The sequence below is a fragment of the Pantherophis guttatus genome, chromosome 2 (assembly GCF_059756535.1).
Source record: "Pantherophis guttatus breed Tessera chromosome 2, ASM5975653v1, whole genome shotgun sequence".
NCBI classification, from domain to species: domain Eukaryota; kingdom Metazoa; phylum Chordata; class Lepidosauria; order Squamata; family Colubridae; genus Pantherophis; species Pantherophis guttatus.
Genome location: NC_142064.1, coordinates 125251277 through 125278404, shown reverse-complemented (window position 1 = coordinate 125278404; position 27128 = coordinate 125251277). Strand labels below are relative to the sequence as shown.

Here is a 27128-nt window from a genome sequence, read left to right as displayed (position 1 = left end):
TTCACTGGAAATTTGCTATCTTATATTCCATACAGGCAGTCCTCGACTTACAACAGTTCGTTTAGTGACCATTCAAAGTTGCAATGGCACTTTATTTATTTATTTATTTGTTTGTTTGTTTGTTTGTTTGTTTATTGAATTTCTATACCGCCCTTCTCCCGAAGGACTCAGGGCGGTGAACAGATTAAGATTTCATATACATATAATTTTATTTTTTTATTTTTTTTATAAACAGTAAATAATAAATTGAGTCAACTTGGTGTATCTGCTAAGACCTTGGCATAGAATTTAGATGTTTATGCTAGCCCTGCTTGTTGAAACAGAAAGGTCTTCAGGGCACATCGGAAAGTGCAAAGATCTGGGATTATTCGTATTCCAGGGGGTTTTTTGTTCCAAAGAGTAGGTGCCCCCACAGAGAAGGCTCTCTCCCTTGGAACTACTAGACGACATTGTTTTAATGATGGTACTATGAGTAGACCTACTCTGTGAGAGCGTATTGGTTGGTGGGAGGTTATCGGTTACAGCAGGTGGTCTCGTAAGTTCTCAGGTCCTAAGCCATGGAGCACTTTAAAGGTAAGAACCAACACCTTGAAGTGCACTCGGAAGGCCACCGGAAGCCAGTGCAGCTCGCGTAGAAAAGGTGTTACATGTGAGCGCCATGTTGCTCCCATAATTACTCGCGCGGCCGCATTTTGGACCAGTTGGAGCTTCCGGGTGCACTTCAAGGGGAGCCCCATGTAGAGAGCATTGCAGTAGTCAAGTCGGGAAATGACGAGGGCTTGAGTGACTGTGCGTAATGAGTCCCGGTCTAGAAAGGGACGCAATTGGCGAATCAGGCGAACCTGATTTATGACCAGTTTTCAGACTTACGACCATTGTAGCATCCCCATGATCATGTGATCAAAATTCAGATGCTTGGCAATTGACTCATATTTATGACCATTGCAGTGTCCCGATGTCACGTGATCCCCTTTTGCGACCTTCTTAGAAGCAAAGTCAATGGGGAAGCCAGATTTACTTAACAACGGTTTGACTAATTTAACAACTACAGTGATTCACTTAACAACTATGGCAAGAAAGATGATCAAATGGGGCAAACTCACTTAACAAATGTTTCACTTAGCGAAAGAAATTTTGGGCTCGGTTGTGGTCGTAAGTCGAGGACTACCTGTACTACAAGCAGAGAGGAGTTGTTCAATCACTCATATTAAGCAGCCGCAGTTCTTAAGATCCAGCCCTTGGAACCAGCAGTTATTATGACTTTTTCATACCTGGAGCTGACCATTCAAGCTCTCAGAATTTACAGCTTTTTCTTTCTTCCTTGTCTCTTCCTCCTGATCAATTCCATTGATAAAATGCTGTCACAAAACATTTTGTAAACAATGTTATTTGCAATTAGATGAAATTCAGCCGGATCTATCCGGATCGCACAATCCGGTAACACCGGCAGCGAGAGACTCCGCCCACTCGCCCGGACATCATCACAACCTGTTTTTTACCCTCTGCGCATGCGCAGAAGGTTCTGCGCATGCGTAGAAGAGGTGTGTGTGAGCCGAGCCGGTAGGGAAAGGTAAGTGAATTTCACCCCTGTAATGCTCGCCCTGTTCACTTGCTCATTACTGCTTACGCTGCCCTGTTTTAGAGTTCTTTTAAAACAACATTTTTTACGGAGGATTTTAAGCCACTTTGTCCCATTTCACTCACATAGAAATATTCTTCTCAAAGTGATGCTTGCTGTCATGTGTACACATGTAATCCATAAGCACGTTCTTCAGAACCATTATTTAATTAATATGCAAATACGCATAGATGAAATAAATAAAGATGCTTATAAATAATCTGTTAAGTCTATTTAACTAAGTTTTAAAAAAAAACCTGGGGGCACGCCACATACACAGGTTTAGACAACTCTCTCTTCTCCTGGATAATAACCACCTAAATTACCTGATTCATATAAACTTCAGGAAAAATGTGTGAACTTTCCTGTGTTATTATCCACTCAAGACATACCATCTGAGGGTTTTTTTAACATGGTGGTGAAAATCATGCAGGCGGCAGCATGAGGCCAATTTTGACTAATTTCAGAATTAGGGGTTTCATCTGGCTTATACTGTAGTAAATTTGGAGGGAAGATCAGCAGGATGCTAACTTCAAAAGTATTTTTTTAAATCCTGCAAGAAATTCATGGCAAGCCACTTCCTAAACATTGGCAAGAAAAAACAAAGAGTTTGGGAAACCACAGGCTGAACCTAGCTTAAGAAAGACCTTCTTCTTATGCTGTAAGAAATGATGCCATACCACTGTTATGTAACATACGTCAGTGAAAGAAGGCTGAAAGAGCAAGATTTAATCAGCACAGAGGAGGAATTATAAAGGCTGACAGGAATATACTTTGATTGATTTTTTTTTTTAATTTGATTTATATGCCGCCCTTCTCCGGAGACTCAGGGCGGCTTACAATGCGTTAAGCAATAGCCTTCATACTTTTGTATATTTATACAAAGTCAGCTTATTGCCCCCACAAACTGGGTCCTCAATTTACCCACCTTAGAAAGGATGGAAGGCTGAGTCGACCTTGAGCCTGGGGAGATTCGAACTTGTAGTAATTGCAGGCAGCTGGATGTTAAATGCTGCCTTAGGAGGCATTAGCCTCCTACGCCACTCAGGCTCCTCATTTGTTTATTTATTAAATTTATATGCTGCCTGTCTCACTATTAAGTGACTCTAGCCTGTCTTTCCAAATCCTCCTTGAAGCAAGAAAGATTTGGCTTTCTCTTTGTTGCAGGGGGTTAGACTAGAAGACCTCCAGGTCTCTTCCAATTCTATTATTGTGTTAATGATAAAGACAGAGAGAGAGTCAAGCAAAGGCAACAGGGCAGAAGATGGGCCAGCAGCCTGCAAGCCACTCCAAGGCAGATTTAGGAAGCACATTCAGCCCATTTGCATCTACTATCTCCTCAAGGGTGATGGAAAATTATCTTATTTTTATATCTTGCTTCTCAATCTGAGCCAAAGATCGAAAATGATCTCAGCTCTGAGAGTACCAGTCCAGGCTTGACGTAAAGGCCCCCTTTGTCCCTTTCTTTCTCGATCGTGGAGATTTCAGGAAGCGATAGGGCCACCACTAATGTGTTTTTTTTACGGATTCGAAGAAATGTCCTCCCAGGAGAACACTTTCTCCCTTCCCTCCCAAGGTGTCCTGCCAGCTCGACAGGGCTGCTCATTTCCCTCGCTGGGGAGCACAAACAGCACCCGCCTCTTAACCTGTTTACACGACAAACATCACAAGGGCTGGCCAGCTGCTGGAGTGAGCAACAGTGCCTCCAGCCTGGGCTGAGCTCCAAGCAGAAGCGGCAACTCACAGGCAAACCGTCTGCTGACTGAGGCCAAACTGACATGCCCCAGTTCTGCACAGGCCTCTTCATGTCTTCCTTCCCTTTGCCAATAAGCTAAAATGGGACATGTTTATGCCCAGAAATCATGCAGGGGAAAAAAAAAAAACCCCACTAAGTTGGTCACTGTTGCCTTTTCGTTTACCTTTAACTGATCAGATATTGGAGGAGAACAGCCAAGTTTGTTTATGGTGCTGAAAAAATGAGGAGTTTGGTAATGTTACAGTATTAGAGATGGACGTTCTCATGAGCCACAATTCCACCAGGTGCAACTGATGAAGTGAGCAGCAGCCAGGGTGGATAAAAATCAATGATTTTTTTAAAAAAATAAAAAAAAATCAGATTTTTTTAATTTAAATCGGGTTTTTTTTATTTAAATCGGATTTTTTTGATTTTTATCGAATTTATTTTAATAAAAAACTTTTGGGGTAAAAATCTATCGTAAGATAGTTTTCTATTTAAGATACATAAATAATTTAGTTTATTCAGCATGAAATGGAGCTTAGTTATGTAGCATGAGGCTGTATATTCTGCAACACTGGGACTATCGGTGAGTCAACAGTGGGTCAAAGGAGTAGCAGAGATGACAGTTGCTCTTTAAAAATTATGATTTAAATCAAATTGATTTAAATCAAGCCTTTTTACTAGTGATTTAAATCATGATTTAAATTGTGATTTAAATCAACTCGATTTAAATCAAATCCACCCTGGCAGCAGCTCACCAAAGCTTATGCCTTTTAATAACATTTGCTAGTCAGAACATGCTAGCTGGCTCCTTCTGATTTCTTTGAATAATCAAGTGCTACAGCCTTTAGGAAAGTTGCAAGGAAAGCAAAGGACAGAAAAAAATGGACACCATTTTACCCCTTCCTGTAGCCAGGGATCTCTCCCCTCCACTATGCCATAAGAGCAAGCATGCTTTTAAGTAACATAAGACTGGGGAGCAGAGAGGTGGGGGGGAAAGAGGGAGAAGGATCTCATTCTTTTGAAATCGCTCAAGAACTAGAATCATGGATCAAATATTGTATTAATCATGTAAACTACCGATTCCTTTTTCTTTTTTACTAGCTGGATCCCTGTGCTTCGCTATGAAACTATGTGATTGGGCTTGATAAATCGACACTTACAGCTTGAATCCTCCACTATCCTCTCCCCTTCTCTCCCTCAGCCTTGCCCCACAGAAACGTCTCCTATCCTATCCCCTTCTCTCCCTCAGGCTTTCTAGCCCCTTCTCTCCATGAGGCTTGTCCCACAGAAGCCTGTCCTATGCTATCCCATTCTCTCCAGAGTTATTTTCAAGTTGAGAGGGGGAGTAGAACGTCTAACTAATTAGCATCAGAGCATGTTATAATAATATAGGAAATACTAATGCTCTGATGGTCATTTCGAAAAATCCTTTCTTAGTGAGCACCTAGAAGCCAAGAGGGACATTCATGGCAAATTTCAAGCTTGTAGGCTTTACGGTTCTGGAGATTCCACGAGTAATGCATGAGTGATTTTCGCTTTTATATATAGATAGATTTCTGACCTAGGTTGAGTGCAGAAAATCCCACTTATAGAAATGAGGGCTAAATCCTATCATCTACTCTGTGGATTAGGTTTAAAGAAAAGGATAAACCATTCCCATCATTGCTGCAAGCCTTAGTTTAGAAAGAAAAGTTGCCTGGTCTGCAATCTCTCAATGCAATTACATCAGCTGAGAAGGTGTGACTGGCTGGCATTCGTACCAAGTACCAAGGGCCAGGTGCCACCTTCTGTACTCAAAGATAACATTGAAAATGTAAGCGACTTTCCATTTGACACCAGCGAGTTCAGGTGCCAGTTGAGGTCCAGAAGGTCCTAAATTTCCAGTAAATTATCTCCTTTATGGACAGGTAAATGTATAATGGGCATGCCGAGTTTAAAACACAGGGAGAAATATCTGGGCTGCAGTAGAAGCCAGCTCCTGTCTAATTCTCCTTCTATCACAAATAAGGGGGGATTTGCTAGAAGTTGGACTGGGTGCCTGGCTTATTCTTGCTTTTTTTTATTTTAATATTTTTTTTTTATTTTTACTTCTCATAAACACATTTACATGTACAGTCATTTCCATCATTTTTCATTCATCTTTTCTTTTAACTTTCATTTTTAATTTTTACTTTTTCGGGGCTGCTCTTTTACCCTTTACTTTTCCTCCCCTTCTCTTCCTTCCTCTCTCTTCTCCTATTTCCTTCGTTCTTTCTCTCCTTCTCTTTCCTACTTCCCCTTCTCTTCCCCCACTCCTTGCTTCTTCCCCCCTTCTAACCTTCTCCTCTACTTCTCTTTCCCCTCCATTTTCTTCCTCTCCTTTTCCCTTTCTTCTTTCTCCTTTTCTCTCCTCTCCTCTATTCTCCCTTCCTCTCTCTCTACTCCTTCCCCTCTCTCCTGTTGTTTCCCTTTTCAGTTCAATCTAAAGTGGTATTCGAGCAGCCCCGATTTTCTAATTATCTTTATTCTCATTTCAATTTCTTATTGAATTATTATTTTTATTTCATCATTTGCGTACATTTTTATAGTATCTCACTTTTTTCTCTTTTACCCCCCCTCCCCTTTCTCCTTTTACTTGACATCATCTAGGTATTTATTTTTCTAATTGTTTTCTCCCATCTATTCTCTATTTTATTTCTATATCCTTATTCATATTTCTTTTCTAACCAATCATAAAATTTATCCCATGTCTTGAAATACATCGACTCCTCTTTATCTTTTATTCTCATTGTTAATCTATTCATTTCTGCACATTCTAAAATTTTCTTTATACTTTCTCCTTCCAACGGGATTTTATCTACTTTCCAGTTTTGTGCAAATACAACTCTAGCCGCTGTTATTGTATGGTTGAGATTCCAACCAACCAGCATTACATTTCTCCTAGATAATATACCATAATGAGATCCATTTACTTTTGGCTTAGTTTACCGAATGAACCTTTTCACTGAGATTTCTAAATCACTGCATGAATCACAGTTAAACACATCTTGCTCAGCACAGTTAATTTGACTATAAATTAGTATTCAAGCAAAAAGATACAATCTCCCTCTCCCTACAATCTTCTTCTTTCTCAGTCTGCTCTCAATCTTTGGGAATTCCTGAGCATATTGGATTGGATTTTCTGTATGTTTTGTCCTCTTTTTTTAAAAAAGGGTATTCTTTTACTAATGTAAATTGTTGGACTCCCTTAAAACATGTCATTGATTCCCTACTGTTTCTTAGTGGCACCGTTTTTGTTCCATTTTGATGTCACTCTCCACCTGTCTGTAGCCATTACAAAATGATATCATTTTTAATGACCAAGTCATGAAACACAAAGATAAATTAGGAGGCACTATAACAAAAAGAATGAATCTAATCTGTATAGAAAATATCACTGTCTAACCGATTTTACTTGCATTGTACTGTAATGTAATATAATAAAATTTTTAAAAAAGAAAAAAGAAACACAATGTGCTGGATACTGTTTAACCACAACTTCTTATTGATCCATTAAATTGGACATCAAAATCTATTATCACAAAAAAGCACACTCTTTCTGGGCTTAGATTAGCAATCCCTCCAAATCCATCAAATTTACCTTTTCAGCTGCTGATCCTTAGAATCAATAATGTATTGACTATATAGATATCTAATCTAGCTAGGTTTACTTATAATATAAACTAGCTGCTCTTTGATTAAAGGGGTACTTAAGAATTGGCATTCACAATTCAAAATGAAAAATAGAAATAAACAGAAGAAAAAGGATTGAATTCTGCTATGTTAATTAAACCACTTCACCCAATCACATTTGGAAAATAAACCAAACCCACAGAAATCTTATTGCCGTTCTACAGAACTGTCCCTCATCGTGAGATAGCCATTCTCTTATTCAAACTATATCTGTGTCACACTCAGGGAAGGCGGAGTCCACTGTCAGTCAATCACCACGGGGTTGGGGGTGGACTAAGGATTTTTTTTATTCCCAAATACATACACCAGGCTAGAAATCAGGAGACTATGACTTCTAGTCCCACTTTAGGCACAAAATCAGCTTTGGATGGGCTAGTCGTCTCAACCCTAGAAAGCAGGCAATAGGCAGGCAGTGGCAAGTACTTCCAAATAGCCTTGCCATGAAAACTGCAATGACTTGTCCAGGCAGAAATCAAAAACTGACTCAAAGGTGCATGCACACACACAGATGCAGATGTACACACATCCACAAAGGGTATAACAAAAGCCAGGAGCCATAAATAATTTGTTATAAAAAATTACATTAAATGATGTTTTTTCGAAACAAGTCCTTACTTGTTTGAGACGTAACCTTTGAACATTCCTAAATACAGTACTAAGAGACATTTTCTCTAAAAGAAAAAGAAATAATACATAAAACATATTGGAATTGACTTTTGGTACACTTTGTGTATGTGCATATGTGTGTGTATCTATATACATACCTACACCGTGACTATAGAAGCCAAATTAAATCTAGAAATGCTTCCCTCTTATTTTGTTTCCTACTTATATACTTATTTTACGTAGTTTCATCTCCTACTTTTTTTTCTTCCTGGAAATGGAAATTCGTGTTTCCTTCTCCCAAACTTAGCTACAGAACCACAATCTAGCTATGTCATTGAGAATTACTGGCACAAGGTCACCTAAACAATTTCATAACAGAAAGGAGATCTGAAGCCAAGTCTCCCTAAATGTCATCCAACACCTTAATCACCACAGTACACTGCTAAGCAACATTTCAATTCTTGAAAAATCCCCCTGTCACTTAACTGGAGAGGTTTGATTTTAATCACACTAGGAAGAATCATCTTAATCGTTGCAATCTTCTGGGCAGAGCGAGGAGTCTGATGTGACATTACTTAAGGATACTTGGCTCCCCTACTCCAGAAGAGCCACAATCAAACAAAAAAGGAGAATAAGGAAAAGATACTGCTCAAATAAACATGGATAATGAATAGCTACTGAAGAGATCTGTCAAACAGTTCCTCCTGATGATGGGATACTTTCAAATAAAGTTCTAGCAGCCGATCAGAAAGAGAACACTGCTGTTGAGCCTAACTTAGTCCTGAAGAAATCAAACTTAACGTGTTCCATATATAAACGTCGAATGAAAAAATAAATATGCATAGGGATCCTGCCCCGTTTTCTCTCCTTACCTTAATATCGGGCAAGTGAACAAATTCTGACTGACCCATCGCAGCTCCAAATGTTGGCTTTTTTTTTTTTTTCTTTTAAAAAAGTTGCAGGATCTGAAACTTTGGAAGCTGGAGTTATATTTTTGCTGCCACGTTGCGAAAGGAGCATTTCATTTGGATAACAGGTGAAAGATGTCCAGGATGGTTGGTGGGACTTGGCTTGAAAGGGACCAGTCTGACCTGTTTTGTGGCAGAAGAGGCTGGAAACTGAACTCCAAACATTAACTGATTCAGCTCTGTTCTCAAGAGGTAGAGAGATACACTGGCTGTTGCCAAGCAGATTAGTAAGAATCGCTATGCAGAGACTTGTAGCCAAATCTGGCTTGCTACCAAGTCAGAAATACACAAGAATCAAGCTGTCCTTGCCTCTTGGCATTTGTTCTGCCAACAGCAGATAATACCTCACCTCTAAGAACTTCCCTGCTTTCTCTGTTTACCTCCTGGCTGGCTCCACACCTTGCCCTGAAAAGAGAATCTATAACTCAACAGAAAGACAATCATTCAATCATTAGCATCTCTAGTTAAAAGGTTTCAGCTAACAAAACTAGGAGTCCAAGGAGACAACATTAACTCAGTTGGGCTAAAGAGATGACATACTATAAATGCAGGGAGAAACCATATCTTCTGAATATTGTTATACAGGTAGTGCTCGACATACAACAGTTCATTTAGTGATCAATCAAAGTTACAACAGCATTGAAAAAAGTGACTTATGACCATTGTCCACACTTATAACCATTGCAGCATCCCCATGGTAAAAAATCAGATGCTTGGCAACTGACTCACATTTATGACAATTGCAGTATCCTGGGGTCATGGGATCACCTTTGGCAAGCTTCTGACAAGCAAAGGGAGGCCAGATGCACTTAACAACCGTGTTACTAATTTAACAACTGCATTGACTCACTTAACAACTGTGTCAAGAAAGGTCGTAAAATTGGGGAAAATTATTTAACAAATGGCTCATTTGGCAACAGTAATTTTGGGCTCAATTATGGCGGTAAGTCAAGGACTACCTGTACCAGAATTCTCAGTATACATGGATGATTTGTTCCTGTTGCTTCCATTTTTCCTCCTAGATTCTCCCTATCCGGGAAGTCACTATGCTGAACTTCCACATCTGCTCCCCCTTTCAAGTGAACTGCTCAGATGCTGGAAAAGGGTCACAGTTCAGCCAATATTCAGAAAAAGAGCCAGAGGCTCATGGAAGCCAGAGACATAATTTTCAGCAAACGGTATCACTTATATAGCACTATTGGGGTTGCACTATTTAAAAAAAACAGCACTACAAAGAACGAGGTTGCTGTTAAAGGTACAGCTGTCATCGGGATAACTCCTTCAGTTCACATTACAAGAGGAGCCATAGCAAAAGCATTTAGGCTTACATATCTCCCCATAGTTATTTATAGCACTCTCTGGGTGGTTTACAATGAAGAAGCATTATTTGCATATTGCCGACAGTTCAGCGGTTCAAATCCCTAGTGCTGCGAAACGGGGTGAGCTCCCGTTACTTGCCCCAGCTTCTGCCAACCTAGCAGTTTGAAAGCACGTAAAAAATGCAAGTAGAAAAATAGGGACCACCTTTGGTGGGAAGGGAACAGCACCATTCCATGCACCTTTGGTGTTTAGTCATGCCGACCACATGATCACAGAGACGTCTTCGGGCAGCGCTGGCTCTTCGGCTTTGAAACAGAGATGAGCACCACCCCCTAGAGTCGGGAACAACTAGCACATATGTGTGAGGGGAATCTTTACCTTTACCTTTTTACCTAACAATCTGGGTCTTCATTTTACTGACCTCAGAAGGTTGGAAGCCAAGTCAAACTTGAGCCCCATAATATCGAACTCCTGGCAGTGAGCAGCGTTAGCCTGCAATATCACATTCTAAGCACTGTACCATTAGGGCTCAGGACACATCAAATATATACAGGATGAAAATGCCAACCGAGACCAAAACCACATGAATAATTGAGGAGTTTAACTGAGTTTGTTTCTGCTTTTGATTTATACATGTATTATCTGTAAACATTTTTCTACTTAACGTCTAGTATTCTTGTTTACTTTGGGGCTCAGAATGGACTTATCCATTAGGCCTGGGCCTAAGGCCCATGAAAATATTTTATTATTTTTTTTCTTAAATCAGAAAGAATAAAAATTAAATAAAAGTTACTTTTGGTTTCTAAAATATACAGGTACTTTTCTATTTTTTCCCATACCTTTCATCTTTTTTTTCTTTTTTCTAACTTTTGTTTAAATATGTTTTTATGTTTATCTTTTACTATGTAAAAATCTTCAATAAAAATTATATTAAAATAGGAAGACAATATACATACAATTCCAATTAAAAGCTGCCGTATATTAAATGCTACCAAGAAAATAGTGAAAATCCTATGCAATATAACGCAAATATGCTCAGTTCTCCACATCCCCATTTTTCTTACTATCAGCATGCTTTCAGGCATAAGGTTCTCTACAGTGCCAGTCAAAAGACATTGTATAAGTACTTTGTATTTCTATCTACACTGTGACTGCCTGAAGCTCTTGTGGTGGGGAGGTCCCTCTGGCTCCCTCGAACAGGGGTCCTTCAGCCCTTCCCCAACTATCTCTTCTACATCTTGCCATTATCCTAGAGAGATTCTCTGTGGATTGATGGTTTAATAAGATTGCTAATTCATTCCAACCCTGATGCACTCTGGGCATCAACTACCAGAGAAGATTAAACATTGCATTAGGAATATAATCAATACAATTACAGTATATACAATCAATTTCTTATGATATCCTACCGTGGTGCCCACAACCAGCTCAGAGTAAAGGCCCAATGAAATTAGACCATCTTCCTTGCAAAATGCAAGGGGGGTTAATGCCACAAAGATCTCTGGTGAAAAGAGGGCAACAATATGGGACAACTATGTCATTTACTCGTAGTACATAGCTGTCATTTACTCTTTACACACTATGTAAGGTGGGAAACATGCCTTCTCTAAATGTTCAGATAGGACAGAGAGATTCAAAAAGAGATTCTACCAAGGCATTACTATATATCCTGGTGTGATGCTATGTGGGATTTTAAAGGTAGCAACCAACCTTTGAATTGGGTCCAAAACTTTATTGCTAACCAATGCAGCAACATAAAAAAGACTGTCATTCTATACTGAGGGGATTGTCCAGTCGACAATCTAGCTCAGGGGTGTCAAACTTGATTTCATTGAGGGTCACATCAGGGTTGTATTTGACCACGAGGGGGAGGGGGCAGAGGGCATGGTCGGGGGGGCGTGGCCAGCTAGATGTCACTCATGTCAGGGATGCCTGTGGGGGCCCGAGTGCTCTGCCAGTGAAAATGGGCTCCCAAGCTCCATTTTTGGCTGCGATGGCCTCCTGCAACCCTCTGCGAGCTAAAACAGAACTCAGGAGGGCTGCATGCGGCCCTCACAAGTTCTGTTTTTGCTGGCAGAGGCACCATGGGCCGGTCCTTTGCTGTTTCCAGGGAGGCCCCGTGGGCCAGATCTAAGCACCGTGCAGGCTGGATGCGGCCCGTGGGCCTTGAGTTTGACACCCCTGATCTAGCTGTTATGTTTTGTACCAATTGCAGCTAGTATATTGTCTCCAAAGGCAACTCTGTACATAGCACATTACAGCAGTTCAGCTGTGAGATTATCAAAAAGTAAGTTCCCATCACCAGGGCATCCTGGTCCTGGTGGGATTGTAACTGGGGTACCATCAGAAGCTAGGCCAAGCCCCCTAGCCAGAATTCCTACCTGCTGCTTCATTGGAAATTGAGAACCTAAATCAGAGATTGTGATCCTGTCCAGAGTAACTCTCAAAAGCAATATCATAGAAGTACTCTGTTGTTAGGGACTTTGGATGGAGCATTTTAAAAACACACCATCCCTGTGCAGGCAAATAACAATTGTGGCTTGGCAGGATTTTGCTTCATTTCATCCAGATCCAGGTATCTTCAAAAATTTCCATGGCATCTTTGACATATATAAAGCCTGAGGCAGCAGAAGCTGAGTGTTATTGGTATATTGGTGAATTCTCTAAAACAGGGCTGTCAAACTCGCAGCCCACAGGCTGGATGTATCACACACTGGCCACGCCCCCACCTGGTTTAGTGAAGGGGGGAAAGTCCCGATACGACGCGGGTTTGACATCCCTGCTCTAAAAGTACTCCCTAAATCGGGGTTCTCCAACCTTGGCAACTGTAAGCCTGGCGGACTTCAACTCCCAGAATTCCCCAGCCAGATTTGCTGGCTGGGGAATTCTCGGAGTTGAAGTCCGCCAGGCTTACAGTTGCCAAGGTTGGAGAGCCCTGCCCTAAATGACAGGTGGTTTCTGTAAAATGTTTCATAAAAATGTAAAGTAACATAAAGGAGAGTACCAAGTCTTGCAGAAGTTTATAAAGAAAGATCCAAGGGCTTGGGTCCTTCTCCTCTATCACCACTGACTATGATTGCCAACTCAGATAGGAGCAGAATAAAATTGTACTGTCACTCCCAACCCATATACAGAGTCCAGAATACGCCATGATCAATAATACAGTATTGAATGCCACTTATAGTTCTAACACTCTCCCCCCCGCCCGGTGCCCCCCATCTAAGCCCTGACAAAGTCATTGACCAAAGCAAGCAGTGGAGAATCTTTCCCATGATTGGACCAGAAGCCTAACTGAAAAGGATTCAGATACTGCACTTATTTCCTCCAAAATCTTCCATGGTTCCCCAGCAACTTCTTAATAACCTTTCCTCAAAAGGAAAAGTTGGGTACCGGACAAAAGAAGGTCAAATCTAAGGAAGGCTTCTTCAACAAAACATACCACTCACCAGTTTCAAGGCCGGTAGCATTATATCCACAAAGAAGTGTTGATTATTTCCTGGAGAATGACCTATTAGGCTGCCCCCAGGAGCCAAAAAACCAAATTCACAGTTGGTAATCTTGATCTATAGAGCAGCTCAGCTGTTTCTTCAGGCTCCACTCTGTGCAGAATCCCAGATTACTACACAAGATGCCCGTCTCACTCACCACGGGGAATCCAGGGTGAATATGTGGAATCACACCTGCAAATACAGCTACAGAATCATCTGATGTGATTGCAGGACAGGTGTTTTGTCCTGCCCATCTTTCCCTAGTAAAGTCCAGGATATTCTGATTCAGGTAAGAATCTGCAGATAAAATATGGGCAGAGAATAATTGATTTGCCGTTGGTTTGCTTGAATGTGGCTCAAATAAATTTCTTGACTCTCCCCTGCCAGCTTACTATGGAATCATCTCCATGGTTCCATACCTCACTGCTACCTGTTTTTGTCCTACCCATCAGAAAGAAAGCATTTGGAATTCTCAAGAGACGGAATAATAAGGTTTTCCTATTCCAAGTGTTACTTGTCACTCAGCTCATGCCTTCTCTGCTTTCACAGCAGTCCTGAGAAAAACAACACTTTTATTCCCCTCTGCCATCCAAAAATAAATCCTCTCAAAATAAGAAACAGAGTAGGGCCCTGCCCACCCTCCCTCACACTGTCAGCAGGAACCCAATGGGCTCTTTCATAAAGAACAGCTCCCCGCGTATAAAAAAATTAGACTGCAGTTTACATAGATCCTAGTCTAGCATTTTCTCTGTCATACTAAGTTTCCTGCAGGTACCATATTTAGATATTTCTATATGGGGAGGATATTATTTGTTATATTTATAACCTACCTTTTGTTGAGGAGCACAACAAGCCTTCTATTTCCAGCATCCTCATTTGTTGCAACGAAGGAAAGGTAGCTCAACTGACCTGGAGGAGTGCAGAGATCCGGATTCAAGGATAAAATGGGATTTGGGAGTGCTTTTCTTGGGATTGTGTATGAGGCAGCCATACAAGCTCAGGAAATGAAGCAGCTATTTAAAGTCTTCCTGATAAGGGCCGACACTGTTTCCCTGCATGCTCCAAACCACATTTTGCCCTTTGAATCTGGGTCCCTATGCTGTCCTAATAACCACCTGGAGTTTCACAATAGCTGGGCCATTTCCTCTCTTTACACTTTGATGTAATGCCCAAATCATGAATCTTGACCTTGAGAAACTGGTGACATAGGTAAAATAGAAAATACTTGTAGCTCAGTTTTTAGATTTTGGCAGTGGTTTTGCTCTCCAAGCTTATTTCAATTTAGTTTCTGAACCTTTCGTTACCAGACTAGGTAACATCATCAGCAGGATTTTCCTGTCCTGTTCTCCTTAGCTTATAAATGCCTTGTGTGCCAGGGTGGTCAGTTGATCGTATGATTGGTTGTTCATTTGGTTCTCTTCTTGAGAAACTGGTATCGGAGATGCCTCTTCTCCAAGAGCAGGGCATCTCTTTAATTCTAAGAGATCATTCAGAGGAGAGGATAAGAAATGTGTCATAGAGAAGATTTATAAGAACGTATAATGACGTGGGTATTTTTTTTTTTTAAAAAAAGAAAGTTTGTCTTCATTACAGTAAATCAACCTTCCCCACTGGACTGCTCCCATGGTGCACTGGTACAGCAACACCCGGAATTCCAAACCATTCACTATTTGGAGCCCCAAGGCAGCTAATGATGATCTACAAGCAAGTTAGATGAGAAGCAGGATAGTGATTAACACTGACAAGTAACAAAGAGCGAGCCCATCCTATCTTCAGCTCTTCAAGTGCGCTCCTGCCCAGCATCTTGCAGGGCCTGCTAAAATGTTTGCCTCTGTGGATGTGTCCAGACAAGATGTGAGTGGAGCCTTCTCTCTACATTGTCTCACCGTCTTCCAAAGTCACAATGTTAAATGTTATCATGCTAAATTTTTAAGGAGAAGTTCTTGGAACTGCTTCATCAAACAAAGACTACCCCACAGCCTCCGATCAGCCTAATCTTCCAACTACAGTTCTATCCTCTGTTGCATTGATTCCACTGGCACATATACTGATCATGCCAAGCCACGGCTTTTCTTCATCATGGTAGTTTTAAAAGTCTCTACTTGATGGGTTCTGACTCATGAATTCTGCAAGCACAATAATTGGGTGCATACATAGACCACTGCAGCTCTACCACTACAACACTACTCTGTAGCAGAGAATAATTAAGATTATACTCTTCCACGGGTAGGTCAAACTTATCTTCTTTCTGCAGTGCCTGGATTTGATTTCACAGTGATTATACCTTCCTACCATTTCTGGTTTTGAAGTGGGGAACAGATAAATCCCTGAAACCGTTTGAAATTGACTGCACCAGAGGATTTTTTTTTTCATGAGGAATCTACTTGACCACCTGCCTTGCTCTCAGAGTTCACTGCACATGTGATCAATGGAACAGCCACTGCTCCAGGCAACCTCTCAAACTCACAGAGGCCAAGCCACTTCCGAAGAGAGCTGTCACCTCCCCTTTCTCCCCCTTCCACCCCACCCTGCTTTTTCCGGCTGGTGGCTGCAAGAGACCAGGGAGTCCGTCTGTCGCCAGAAATCCGGTCAAATTAGGCAGGAAGCCAAACCAGGAGCCTGTCCTTTTCTTCCTAGCTATGTTTGGCTATGCCTTGGTATCGCCCTTCCTTAGACCAAAGAAAAAAGCCAGAAGTTCCCTGGGGAAGCTGCCTTCCTTGAAATGGGGGTGGTAGGGAGTGTGCAGCTCTTTAGTCAGGGAAATGAAGACTCTCTGTTGAACAAAATCCTCTAACTCAAAGGCCCAAGGATCTCTTTGCTGGCTTATGTCTATTGGTCCTAATTTGAATCACATTTAACTCCTGCAAAATATTTTTCTTTTCTCCCTGTTCAGACTAAGGTTCAAATCCCAGAGCACTTCCTGACCTTAGGAAATAATTAGAAAGAAAACCACTTTTTCTAAGCTTGTACCAAGTGCTTTTTTTTTTTTTTTTTTTGCACTCCTAAATAAGCCGAGGCTATCTTTTTACTCCTTGGATTCTAAAAGAAAGCTATTATTTTCGGAAAAAAATAGCTTTCAGGCAGGCGTGGGTGCTTGCACATCCTGCTTAGAAGCAAAGGAACAGGCTTTTTTCGGTTTGTTTATTGGTTACTTGTCGGTGACCAAGGAACTCAAACTGCTACTTTAAACTTAATCACAATGCTAAACAGTTGGTCAGATCAGCGTTTCTCAACTTTTGCAACTTTAAATTGAATCTCAAGTCAGTTTGAGATTCTAGGAGTGGAAATCCATAAATCCTAAAGTTGCTGAAGTTGAGAAATATTTTTTTTATTTAATTTGATTTATATGCCGCCCTTCTCTGGAGACTCAGGGCGGCTTACAATGCGTTAAGCAATAGCCTTCATACTTTTGTATATTTATACAAAGTCAGCTTATTGCCCCCACAAACTGGGTCCTCAAATATTGGATTACACCATATTTTTTTCAGGAGTGGGAAGGATGCATCCCTTCCCCGAGCCATTCTCAAATAGGAGAGGTCCCATTCCCCAAACTGGTAGCTCTTCCCTTTTTTTCCTTCCCTCACTATAAGGTTTTAAGGCAGGGGTGAAATTCATCAGGTTCTGGAGAACTGGTAGCAGAAATTTTGAGTAGTTCGGAGAACCGGCAAATATCACCTCTGGCTGGCCCCAGAGTTTAGTTTAGTTTAGTTTATTCATACTTATATGCCGCCCTTCTCCCGAAGGACTCGGGACGGCTCACAAAGATAAAACAATGGAACAATAAAATTAATACTAAAATAATCCAATTAAAATCCCCAAGAAGTTAAAACTAAGACTCCCAGCAGATCAGACAATTTGTTGGAAAAGCCATGTCTTCAGGTCACCACGGAAAGAGCAGAGGTCGGGGGCCGTCCGGAGCTTAGTGGGTAACCCATTCTAGAGCGTCGGTGCGCCCACAGAGAATGCCCTCATCCTGGGCGCCATCAGCCAACATTGTCTGGCGGAAGACACCCGGAGGAGGCAGTCCTATGTGAACGCACTGGGTGGTGGGAGGCCGGTAGGAGGTGATCCTGCAAGTATCCCGGGCCCATGCCATGAGGGGCTTTATAAGTAAGTACCAGCACCTTGAAGCAGATCCGAAGGACTACCGGTAACCAGTGCAGCTCGCGCTGGAGTGGTGTAACACGGGACTAGTGGGAAGCTCCCGTAACAACCCATGCGGCCGCATTCTGGACTAGCTGGAGCCTCCGGGTGCACCACAAGGGCAGCCCCATGTAGAGGGCATTTCAGTAATCCAAACGCGAGATAACGAGAGCATGAGTGGGGTGGGAATGGAGATTTTGCAGTATCCTTCCCCTGGAGTGGGGTGGGAATGGAGATTTTGCAGTATCCTTCCCCTGCCACACCCACCAAGCCATGCCCACCAACCCATACCACACCCACCAAGCCACGCCCACAAAACTGGTAGTAAAAAAAAAAAGAATTTCACCATTGTTTTAAGGTGACTTTCCCTGAAAAGATCTGTAATAAAAAGAACTTTGTGGTGATAAGAAAGAAACAATAAAATAAAGGGGGATGTTATTTATACATTTGCTACGTCATGATTTTTCATCAGGGTGTTACTAACTGAGCCACAGTGGCTGGTTTCATGCAGGCAACAGGTGAACCCCAACCAAACCACACAATGGCTCCCCCCAAGGTGTGACCTCAGTTAGTGAGACTGACTCTAATTGCTGCCACCTGCCTGGGAGCTGAAAGAAAGTACAGCCACTGACAAAGGATGGAGCATAAAGCTAGTGATCGAAGTTGGGAAATTCAAAAGCTGAATCTAGGGATCTTATAAGCGATACCATTTTACACATTCCATTTGCAAACTTTCCAGCTCATTCTGACAACCAAGGCCCAGATTATCTCCCCCACATCTGGTTGAAATCACCAAAGGGAACCCAGTAACAGCCATGAATATCATGAAGCCAGTGCCAATAGATTTCTACAGACAAGATCAAAAGCAAGAGCTTAGACTAGCAAGCCAGACCGTGAGAATCCTCTCGTTCATCAAAGATTGCTGAGAGTAGTCCTAACCACAAATGGAGCAAAAAAACTTAACAAACGTTGTGTTAAGTGCGCATAGATGCTAATCATCTGAGGTGTCTCCAATGAGGAAAATATATTTTCCATTGTGATCAGGAGTTGGGGAAGGTGCCAGATTTCTCCTGCAGAACGCTGATCAGAACCAAGCATTTTGAATTTATTCAGTCACTATTATATTATCAGCATCACTGGGATCCCTATTTGTTTTCATTCCCAATTCAAAGTACTAAGCTACTAGATAATGCCCTTCATGGCTAGGAACCACAGTCTCTGAAGGAACACCTGTCCTATATATATTTCTTCAGAAACTTTGGCCAGAGTGCCCTCCCAGATTGAAGGTGACCAGGATGATGACCAACTAGGAGATGATCTTTTTTCCCAATTCTGGATTGTCCATCCTAGAAAAATACCCCTCCTATTATTTTATTCCTTATCTGATGGCCAAGCAAAATTATTTTTATTCGTCGAGCATTTTGATATACTAAAAGTGACTTTTAAATTTTACCTGGAGATTTCAATGAAAGATTTAAACCACCCCAAGAAAACTTCAAAATGCAACATAAAGCTTTTTGAAATTTAAAAAAGCTGCAAAAAATGTTCCCATCCATTATTTCCCACTTCAACTGTGATGGGTATGTGTGTGTGCAGAGAGGGGGAGGGAGGGAGAAAAAGGGTGAACAGATACTTCAGAGAATGTTGTTCCTTCCCCAAGTCATACACATATCTCTGAACATCTTCTAAAGCCACAGATCTTGGAGTAGAATATTTGTAAATATATATATATATCCTCCCACATACTTCCAGTCATCTGAATAAAGAAAGAATGGGAAGGAAAGAGTACTCCTAGTTCAAACTGTTGATTTAAATAAAAGAGTATTTACTCACTGGCCAGATACGGTAACATGAAAACTGCGGAAAGAAGCCACCCTAATTACCTCTTGATCTTGTGAAAGGGATAAGCAACTGGATCCAACTCATTATTATACTGGAAATATAATTATCCCATCACCAGTTAAGCTCTGAAGCTTATGTAAGAAAATCATGGCTTAATCAGAAAGGTTTGGAAAGAGCTGAAACAGCCCTAAAATCGAAGTGGCACTTATTCTCCGAACTACTCAAAATTTCCCTACCGGTTCTCCAGAACCTATCAGAACCTGCTGAATTTCACCCCTGTCTTAAGGGCTGCAACACTCCATATTCCCCCCACCCCTGAAAATTTTGAGCTTAACCCCCAGAGATCTTTAAAAGTTGTTGTTGATCTTTAAATGTTTAATGCAATATTGAGAAAGATAATTAAATACACAATTGGAAAGTAGCTATATTAACCATGTTGGGTTTTATTTCAAAGTAAATTAAATCAATTTTATTTTTTGTCCCACTAGTAGCTTTGGGAATGTGGCCTTCCACAAGCTGCTCTAACTGTCAAATGAAAAAAAAAATGCATTCAACTAAACGTGCTGAAATACAGCATGGCTTAATATGCGAGAACCGGATTAATGAATTTCATAGTTGAGCAGGAATTTGAATATTATATGCTGGGTGGGGATCATGGGGATTGTAGCCATCCTTTTTGGGAAGGGTCTTTGCATACTCATTCTGTTGTTTTGGGGGGATTAGTACACTGAAATGTTATTAACATGCATTCTGTAAAATTATCCTGTCAAGCTCATGGAGAATCCCCACAACAACCATATAAGATAGATAAATGCTAATTGTTCTCACCATAGTGTAATATCATAGCCATTCATGTATTAACACATGCTGTATGCAAATTGCAATGTAAAGGTATCTTACCCATAGGTAAAAAGTACATATTTGCAAGATGAAATAAGCAATCACTTGTATCTTTAAAAAGAACCAGCAAATACCTCTGGCTGGCCCCAGAGTGGGATGGGAATATTCTTTCCCCAGGAGTGGGGTGGGAATGGGGATTTTGCAGTAGCCTTCCCCTGCCATGCCCACCAAGTCATGTTCACCAAGCCGTGCCACACCCACCAAGCCACGCCCACAGAATCGGTAGTAAAAAAATCTGAATTTCACCACTGCCTTAAGAGTAGATAATTCTGCCATAAATCAATCTGCAATGGCTAGAATTGGATATTCTGCTAAATTGGTTCTTGCTTTTTGCATTTACGGTACTATTCTCTTTCTTCCAATATAGGTAGTTCTCGATTTACAACAGTTCATTTAATGACTGTTCAAAGTTACAACAGCACTGAAGAAAGTTACTTATGACCATTTTTTCACGCAATCATTGCAGCACTCCCGTGGTCACATGATCGAAGTTCTGATGCTTGGCAACTGATTCATATTGATGAAGGTTACAGTATCCTGGGATCATGTGATCCTCTTTTGCAACCTTTTGGGAAGCAAAGTCAATGGGGAAGCCAGATTCACTTAACAACCACATTACCAACATAACAACTGCAGTGATTCACTTAACAAGTGCGGCAAGAAAAGTCGTAAAACGGGGCCCTTGCCAAATGTCTCACTTAGCGACAGAAACTTTGGGCTCAATTGTGGTCGTAAGTCGAGGACTACCTGTACACTGTCTGATGATCTGAGGATCGACTCAAGTAACCCTGAACTCTTCGGGAGCAGGCAAATTTCCACCATAAAGGATAAACAAGACCATGCATGGGACAACTTTAGCCATTCAATAGCATCATTCTTAGAAAACAAAAAGAAACAAACAGAATCACCAACACATTTCTGTTAAGAACAGCAATATTAAAGAAAATAGGGGGGAGGGGAATCAACCACAGACCCCTTCTGACAACAGAAGAGATCTAAGGGACAAGATGTAAACTTTCTCAGGAAACACAAGGACTATTTGTTAGGCCCATGCTAAAATAAAATGCACACTCAGATTCTGGTGATGTAAAGAGATTTCACATCCTGCTTGAAAGCAAAAGCACGCTGTTCCCTTCGCCCTGCTCATGTCAGCACTCTGCTGTCACTCTGACTCACAGGCATAATATTAAATGAATGATTTGTCTCAGCCGCACTAATATTCCTGCCTACGGGGAGGAGAACGCTCCTACATGGACATATCCCTCACACTTTTCTTTGAACTACAATCCTTGAGTCTCCAAGTGGTCTCCTCTCCGGGGCCAAGCGTGCTAGCCTCAGAGCCTAGACAAATTGGCCAATAGCTCATGTAAAATAGGACCGACCCGATTGTCTGCAGCGAGCAAGCATTCTTACTTACCCATCGGATGCCCTGGATCCTTGGGGCATTGTTCATCTGCCCCTCCAGCTGGATCCGATAGCTGCAGCTGCGGAACAAGTGCATTTTTTTCCAAAGCTCGTAGAGGAGGTTTCTTTCAGGGATCGGATCCACGAGTCCCGTGGAGAACTGGGACAAGTCTGCAACCTCACCGGGTGGAAGTTCGACATTCCACCTTCCGTGCCCAGTCCAAGCCACCTTTGGGAACATGAAAAAATAGCTAAGAAAGAACACAGGAACAATTCCTTTTTCCCATCCTGTCTGCCTTGGATATTCTTCTTGAAAGAGCAGTGTTATTATCACACGTATACAGGTAGTCCTCGGCATACGACCACAACTGAGCCTGGAATTTATGTTGCTAAGTGAGAAATTTGTTAAGTGAGTTTTGCCCCATTTTACGATTTTTCTGGCTACATTTGTTAAGTGAATCGCTGCAGCTGTTAAATTAGTAACATGGCTGTTAAGTGAATCTGGCTTCCCCATTGATTCTGCTGGTCAGAAGGTCACAATGATCCAGGGACACTGCAACCGTCATAAAACATGAACCAGTTGTCAAGCATCCAAATGTAAATCACATGACCATGGGGATGCTGCAATGGTCATAAGTGTGAAAAATGGTCATAAGTCCCTTTTTCCAATGCTGTTGTAACTTTGAACGGTCACTAAATGTATTGTTGTAAGTCAAGGATTACATATATACATACACACACACACACATATATATACAGCTATATATACATATACATATGCACACATATATACATACATACACACGTACACACACATGCCCACACAGGTGTGTGTGTGTATGTGTATATATATATATATATATATATATATATATATATATATATATATATATATATATATAATTTATATTTTGCTGGAATAAAATGTTGTGTTTGTTGTGAATGAGACTCCTTGAAGGCTCCTGGATTGGAGCTGAAAGACGAAAGGGAGGCAGTATGCTCCTTCCCACATGCTGGGGTAGACCAGGTGTCTCGATAGAAAAACACTTTATATATATGTTTATGTACTAGTATATACATATATACCAGTACATATACATATGCACACACACACATATATACATATACAGTACATACATACACACACATATATACATATACATATGTACATATATATTCATATATACATACATACAAGCGCATGCGCGCGCACGCACACACACAAATATATGGTATTCTATTGCACTTTAGAGCAGTCAAAACTTTTAACTTGTATGATTCTGCCACAGCATTCATTGGGGGAGGAAAAGAACTCAAGAGAAGAATGGTGTGTCTGAAATCCATCTTGTGATAAATAAATGAGAGATCTGACCTGAAAATCTGACCTGACCCGACCACGGTTGCTTTGAGAACACTCCTTTTCCTTTTAATTCCTATCCGGTATTTTCTTCTACCAACTTTTGAAGCGTTGGACGATCGGGGTGGCTACAAAGTTCTTTTATCACCTCTTTCTCTTACAGCAGGTTTAACCCCAGCTCCTTCTGTGCCGGAGCTCCGCGCCCACCTTCCTAAATCCGGCCGTGGAGAACCGCCGAAAGCAGGAATCTCTCCTTCCCCACCCCCACCCCCACCCCCACCCCAAGAAGGCGACCCACGCTTACCTTCATGTCCGGTGCCTGGTCCTCATTGAGAATTTTGGGCGCAGCGGAGCCCGCAGCCTTCGGGAGTCACACGCGACGCTGTTAGGATAGCAACGAAATGGGATCATGGGGCGTGGGGGGGGGGGGGAGTCGTAACAAAGCGCACGAGCGCGATCTCTTTTGGATTGAAGTTGCGACCCGGTCGGTGCCTGTTCCTTTTGGAAAAATCTTTCGCCGGCACGCCCGGGAGCCACCAGGATCTTCTCGTTCTTGGCTTCCTGCTCTCGCTCTCTCTCTTCACTCACTCACTCACACACACACACGCACCAAACAGCGAGAGGGAAAGGGAGCGCGCCCGCACGTCCCCTTCCTTTCGCACCTTCCCTCTTCTGGAGCCGCGGGACGGGAGGAAAAGTAGGAAAAAGCGCCGCCAAGGCTGCCGCCAGGAGAGCCCTTGGCCCTGAGCCCAGAAGCATTCAGCTGGAAAAGCCCGGGAGCAACTTCCCCCACCCCACTCCACCCCCTCGGAACCTGCAAACGGGCAGGCAGCGACGCTTCTGGTAGAGCGAGTCCCGAGCTCAAAGCGGCCGCCGGCTTAGGGGCTCCCCTCAAAGCGGCCGGTGGGAAGACGAGGCGCTGCTAGAAGTCACTAAGCCGCCGGCCCGCCCGCCCTGGAGAAGTCCATGGACGCTCAGAAATCAGACCGGCCTCGTTTCTTTGAGCCTATCGCAGCCAGAGTGGGCTAGAAAACCACGCGCGATTCTACCCAGATCTTCTCGTTTCTCTGTTTTGGGGTCCTGCTTTTAACCCTGATTTTTTCCTCTCAGGAGCTCCGTTTTTACCCTACGGGTCGTTTTACACCCACAACCTTCACCTTGCGAGGTTACTGAGGTGAGGGAGGTTGGGGGGAGGGGCTTCTGTGACTAAGGGAGACTTGGACTTGGGTCTCCTCCTCGGTCCTGTTCGACATTGGAAGCAGTGTATATACACACACTACCCTGGCTCTTCCGTTTCCCCGTCCTGTTCTTTGCTATTGTCCTACTGTTTGTACTTGTATTGTCCTTTTCTTCCAAACATGGTGTGTGTTGTACCCTTAGAGCAACCTGCAAGACAGGATGGGCTGATTATATGGAGGGCACTGAGCAACACCGGGCCACAGGATGGCAGTAGACCCTTTTTTTTTTTTTTTTACCCTTCCCAATCTCAATGCTGTTTGCTTTGCTGTGGGATAGCATGTGGTAAAGCTCCCTCGTTGTGGTTTACACCTTAGAACCCTGGAAAACATGGTTTATTCAAATATCTATGGTTAAAGCATAGCATAGACCATGCATGAACTAATACGCTCAACAAGCTGTACAGTAACAATTATCCAGGCTAAATATCTGGCTGACTGTGCAAGGAATCATAATATACGAGAACCAGTTTAGTGTAGTGGTTCAAGGATCGGGTTAGAAACCTCGAGACCGTGAGTTCTAGTCTCACCTTGGGCACAAAGCCAGTTGGATGATCTTGATCCAAACATTGGAAATCTTGCCCAGAAAAATTACAGAAAACCTGTCCAGGCAGTCGCCAAAAATCCACACTGACGCAAGGCACAAAAATAATTAAAAATAATAGAACTGTGGTTTGCTCTAAACAGAAAGCAGCTATGGTTTTGCTATTGCATGCTGCGGTAAAGAGCCAGTTTTGTGTAGTGGTGAAAGCATCAGGCTTGAAACTGTGAGTTCCAGTTTTGCCGTAGGCATGAAGCCCACTGGGTGACTTTCGGCCAGTCAGTTAAGGTGCTGGTGTCAACTGACCTACATTATCTTTGCAATCACATGTTTAAAAAATGTTTCTATTTTCCTTAGCTAATAATAATACAGCCTAATAAATAAAGGAGCATGTGGCTCAATTTTTTTCTGGACTAATGGTGCTAAGCCACTGATTCAGCTGGAGGCTTTCTTCCTTATCTGATCGAAGAATCTACAGTTTGCAGAGTTGATTTGCTGGAGTTTATCCAGGGAAATTCAGCAAGCTCATAAGGCAGGGGTGTCAAACTCAAGGTTGGCCCACAAGGTGCTTAGATCTGGTCCACAGGGCCGTCCTGGAAACAGCAAAGGACTGGCCCATGGTGCCTCTACCAGTGAAAATGGAGCTCAGGAGGATCGCATACGGCCCTTCCAACCTCCATTTTCACTGGCAGAGGGTTGCAGGAAGCCATCGCAGCTAAAAACGGAGCTCACAAGCCTATTTTCGCTGGCAGAGTACTTGGGCCACCACAGGCATCTCTGCACCACAGAGCATTTGGGCCACCACAGGCCACCACAGGCATCCCATGAGTGATGTCAAGCTGGCCATGCCTCCCACCCCCCCACCCCCCCACCCCCCTGCCTGAGGTCAAACACAACCCTGATGCGGCCCTCAATGAAATTGAGTTTGACACTCTTGTCATAAGGTAAGAGATCAATGTGTCACTCCTTAGAAAGCTGATTCAGTGGAAACACTATTTAAAGAAGGAATCGCTGGAGATTGGAGTATTAGTGGAGGAAATGCAAAAGATAAATAATAAGTGAACTTAGAACTGCTTAACGCATTGTAAGCCGCCCTGAGTCTCCAGAGAAGGGCGGCATATAAATCAAATAAAAAAAAAATGTGCCCCTAAAATTTATGCCCACCGAAGTGTGCCATGCGATTAAACAAATCTAAAATAATGGGAATTCAATGCAGCTCCAGTGTTGACATCTAAGGCTTAGACTGCACAACATATAATGCATGGTGTGATTCGGTATACTGTGACTTCCTCAACTGAAAGATAGGTTAAGATGCAGTTATACTGAAGCATCATTGTTACCAATGGTTATTTGCTAATGAATTTAACTTAGTAGTCAATTTACAATCTCTCAGGGATTGTAAAAATCAGAAACAGGAGCAGTTACAAAATGGACTTGCCCCAGCACGTTATGTTCACTTCCTTAACGCAGGAAATAAATTATCTTCCATCAAATTCAGAGTCGTTATAATCCCCATTCAGATCAACAGGGTGGTTTGCAAACCCCTATTAAGTTTGATTGTTAAGTTGAAACTAGAGTCACATGAGCACATAAAGAAGTCGCCCAACCGAACCAGTCCTGCTATGAAATGCCACCACCGTACAAGTCAAATCACCCATTGAAATGATGTGATGCCCGCCACAAATCACGGGATTCAGTGATCCCGTGCAGCCCTAAACCGACTGATCGGTAAGGTAAATACTCAAGCATCAGGTTTCATAACAAAACGAGAGCAACCATTTAGTCCTATTTCATGCCAGTTTCTTACCGTCATGAATGAGATGGGACAGGTAGATTAGGCAATTATTACAAGGTTGGCTCCGACACTGATAAAATCTTGGCTGTCAGCTGTGTTCGGCTGCTGCAAGGAAGTGGCCAAAAAAAGATGTACCTGCTGCCTTCTAAACCTTGGGATTTTGCCTCTTTCAGCTTGTATTCCTCCTTTCCAGGGCTTACATGGTTTATTATTATTATTTCAAGGGTAGCACTTTCTATTATCCAAAGCTTTTACTTGATCGGTTTCATTATAAACTAGATTATACCCTTTCCTGAGCATACCCCACACACTAAGCCATATAGCATGGCTTACAAATCACAGTGATTGACTTTTGTACAAAACACTAAGCTGATAACAAACAAACTGTATTATTGATTCGCCCACTAAATAAATATAAATAGCCTAAGAATATTTAGCAGCCTGAGTGATCTAACAAAG

At 42.1% G+C, this 27128-nt stretch overlaps 1 protein-coding gene across 2 annotated transcripts in view; it reads right to left on the bottom strand.

Annotated features, from left to right (window-relative positions):
- The window catches only part of RAPGEF3 (Rap guanine nucleotide exchange factor 3), a 76625-nt gene extending 52344 nt beyond the window's left edge, over positions 1 to 24281 (bottom strand). The window contains exons 1-3 of one of the 2 annotated variants that reach the window (XM_034419308.3): positions 23403 to 24281; positions 21755 to 21970; positions 21085 to 21213 (exon numbers count right to left, since the gene is read on the bottom strand). In XM_034419308.3, the coding sequence (XP_034275199.2) occupies positions 21085 to 21213; positions 21755 to 21970; positions 23403 to 23408 (351 nt within the window). In that variant the 5' untranslated portion in view covers positions 23409 to 24281. Of the gene's footprint in view, positions 1 to 21084; positions 21214 to 21754; positions 21971 to 23113; positions 23269 to 23402 lie in introns of those variants that run through there. The other variant, XM_087886666.1, reaches the window with a different exon arrangement.
- Between the last annotated feature and the right edge of the window lie 2847 nt (positions 24282 to 27128).